This window comes from Geospiza fortis, unplaced genomic scaffold (genome assembly GCF_000277835.1).
Source record: "Geospiza fortis unplaced genomic scaffold, GeoFor_1.0 scaffold150, whole genome shotgun sequence".
NCBI lineage: Eukaryota > Metazoa > Chordata > Aves > Passeriformes > Thraupidae > Geospiza > Geospiza fortis.
In genome coordinates, this window is record NW_005054639.1 from 101783 (window position 1) to 102845 (window position 1063).

The window sequence follows — 1063 nt, forward strand, 5'->3', positions numbered from 1 at the left end:
TTATAATAAAATATAATAATTTATGATCTTATATTTTTACTATAATAATTTGTTGACCATATCTCAATAATATAATTATTATTGATAATATTTTAATAATAATATTGTTATGAATTATAATAATCATAAGCAAATTATAAGCAAATTATAAGCAAATTATAAGCAAGTTATAGTAATTTGGAGGGAAGGGATTCACATTTTCCATTTCAGAGGAGGCTCCTGCCTTCCTCAGCAGACACCTGGCTTTTCAAACACGCCTCAGGTACCTGTGCCCTGCCCTGCCCCCCTGCGGAAGCAGCAGCAGCAGCAGAGCGGCCCAGCTGAGCTGGGATCCCGGTGAGGCCAGAGAATGCTCTGCTCCCCCCAGAGCCCAGGTCAACCTCCTCTGCCCAGGCAGGAACTCACCTTTCCTTTTCCACCTGCTCTTCCTCCTGTCCTTGGCGGCGCAGCCGTCGCTGCTGGAGCTGCTGTGCTCCGAGCTCTGCGAGTCTGAGTGGCCATCGCTGCTCTCCTCCGAGCCCTCTGACAGCTCCTTCAGCCCATCTGGGATGTCCTTCTGCCAGGGGACACGACAGAGCCACAGCAGGGTCACCCCAGGGACAGAGACAGCGGAAAAGCCCCAAAACCAGAGGGGTTTGTTCACCAAATTCACCCTTTTAATGCCCCACAGCTGCTGAGTGCTGGCCCCGAAGCTTTCTGTGGGTTCTGTAAACACTGAATGCAGGGGACACCTCCTGAACTCTGTCCCCACGCCCTGAACTCTGTCACCTCCCAAACTGCCCCTCCCCAGATTCCCCATCCCTGAGCACCAACTCCAGGACAAGGCAGGGAGGGCTGGGAATAAATGGATCCCAGCGCCAGAGGGCAGGGATGGATGGGATCTTGGGAATTGGGAATTGTTCCCTGGCAGGGATGGATGGGATACTGGGAATTGGGAATTGTGCCCTGGCAGGGATGGATGGGATCTTGGGAATTGGGAATTCTTCCCTGGCAGGGCTGGATGGGATTTTGGGAATTGGGAATTGTGCCCTGGCAGGGTGGGCAGCCCTGGCACAGGGTGCCC

The 1063-nt window shown here is 51.9% G+C and overlaps 1 protein-coding gene across 1 annotated transcript in view; it reads right to left on the reverse strand.

Moving 5' to 3' along the window:
* ASXL2 (ASXL transcriptional regulator 2) overlaps positions 1 to 1063 on the reverse strand; it is a 43033-nt gene that overhangs the window by 26489 nt on the left and 15481 nt on the right. The window contains exon 4 of the mRNA XM_031064824.1: positions 406 to 556. Coding sequence (XP_030920684.1) covers positions 406 to 556 — 151 coding nt within the window. The remainder of the gene's footprint in view (positions 1 to 405; positions 557 to 1063) is intronic.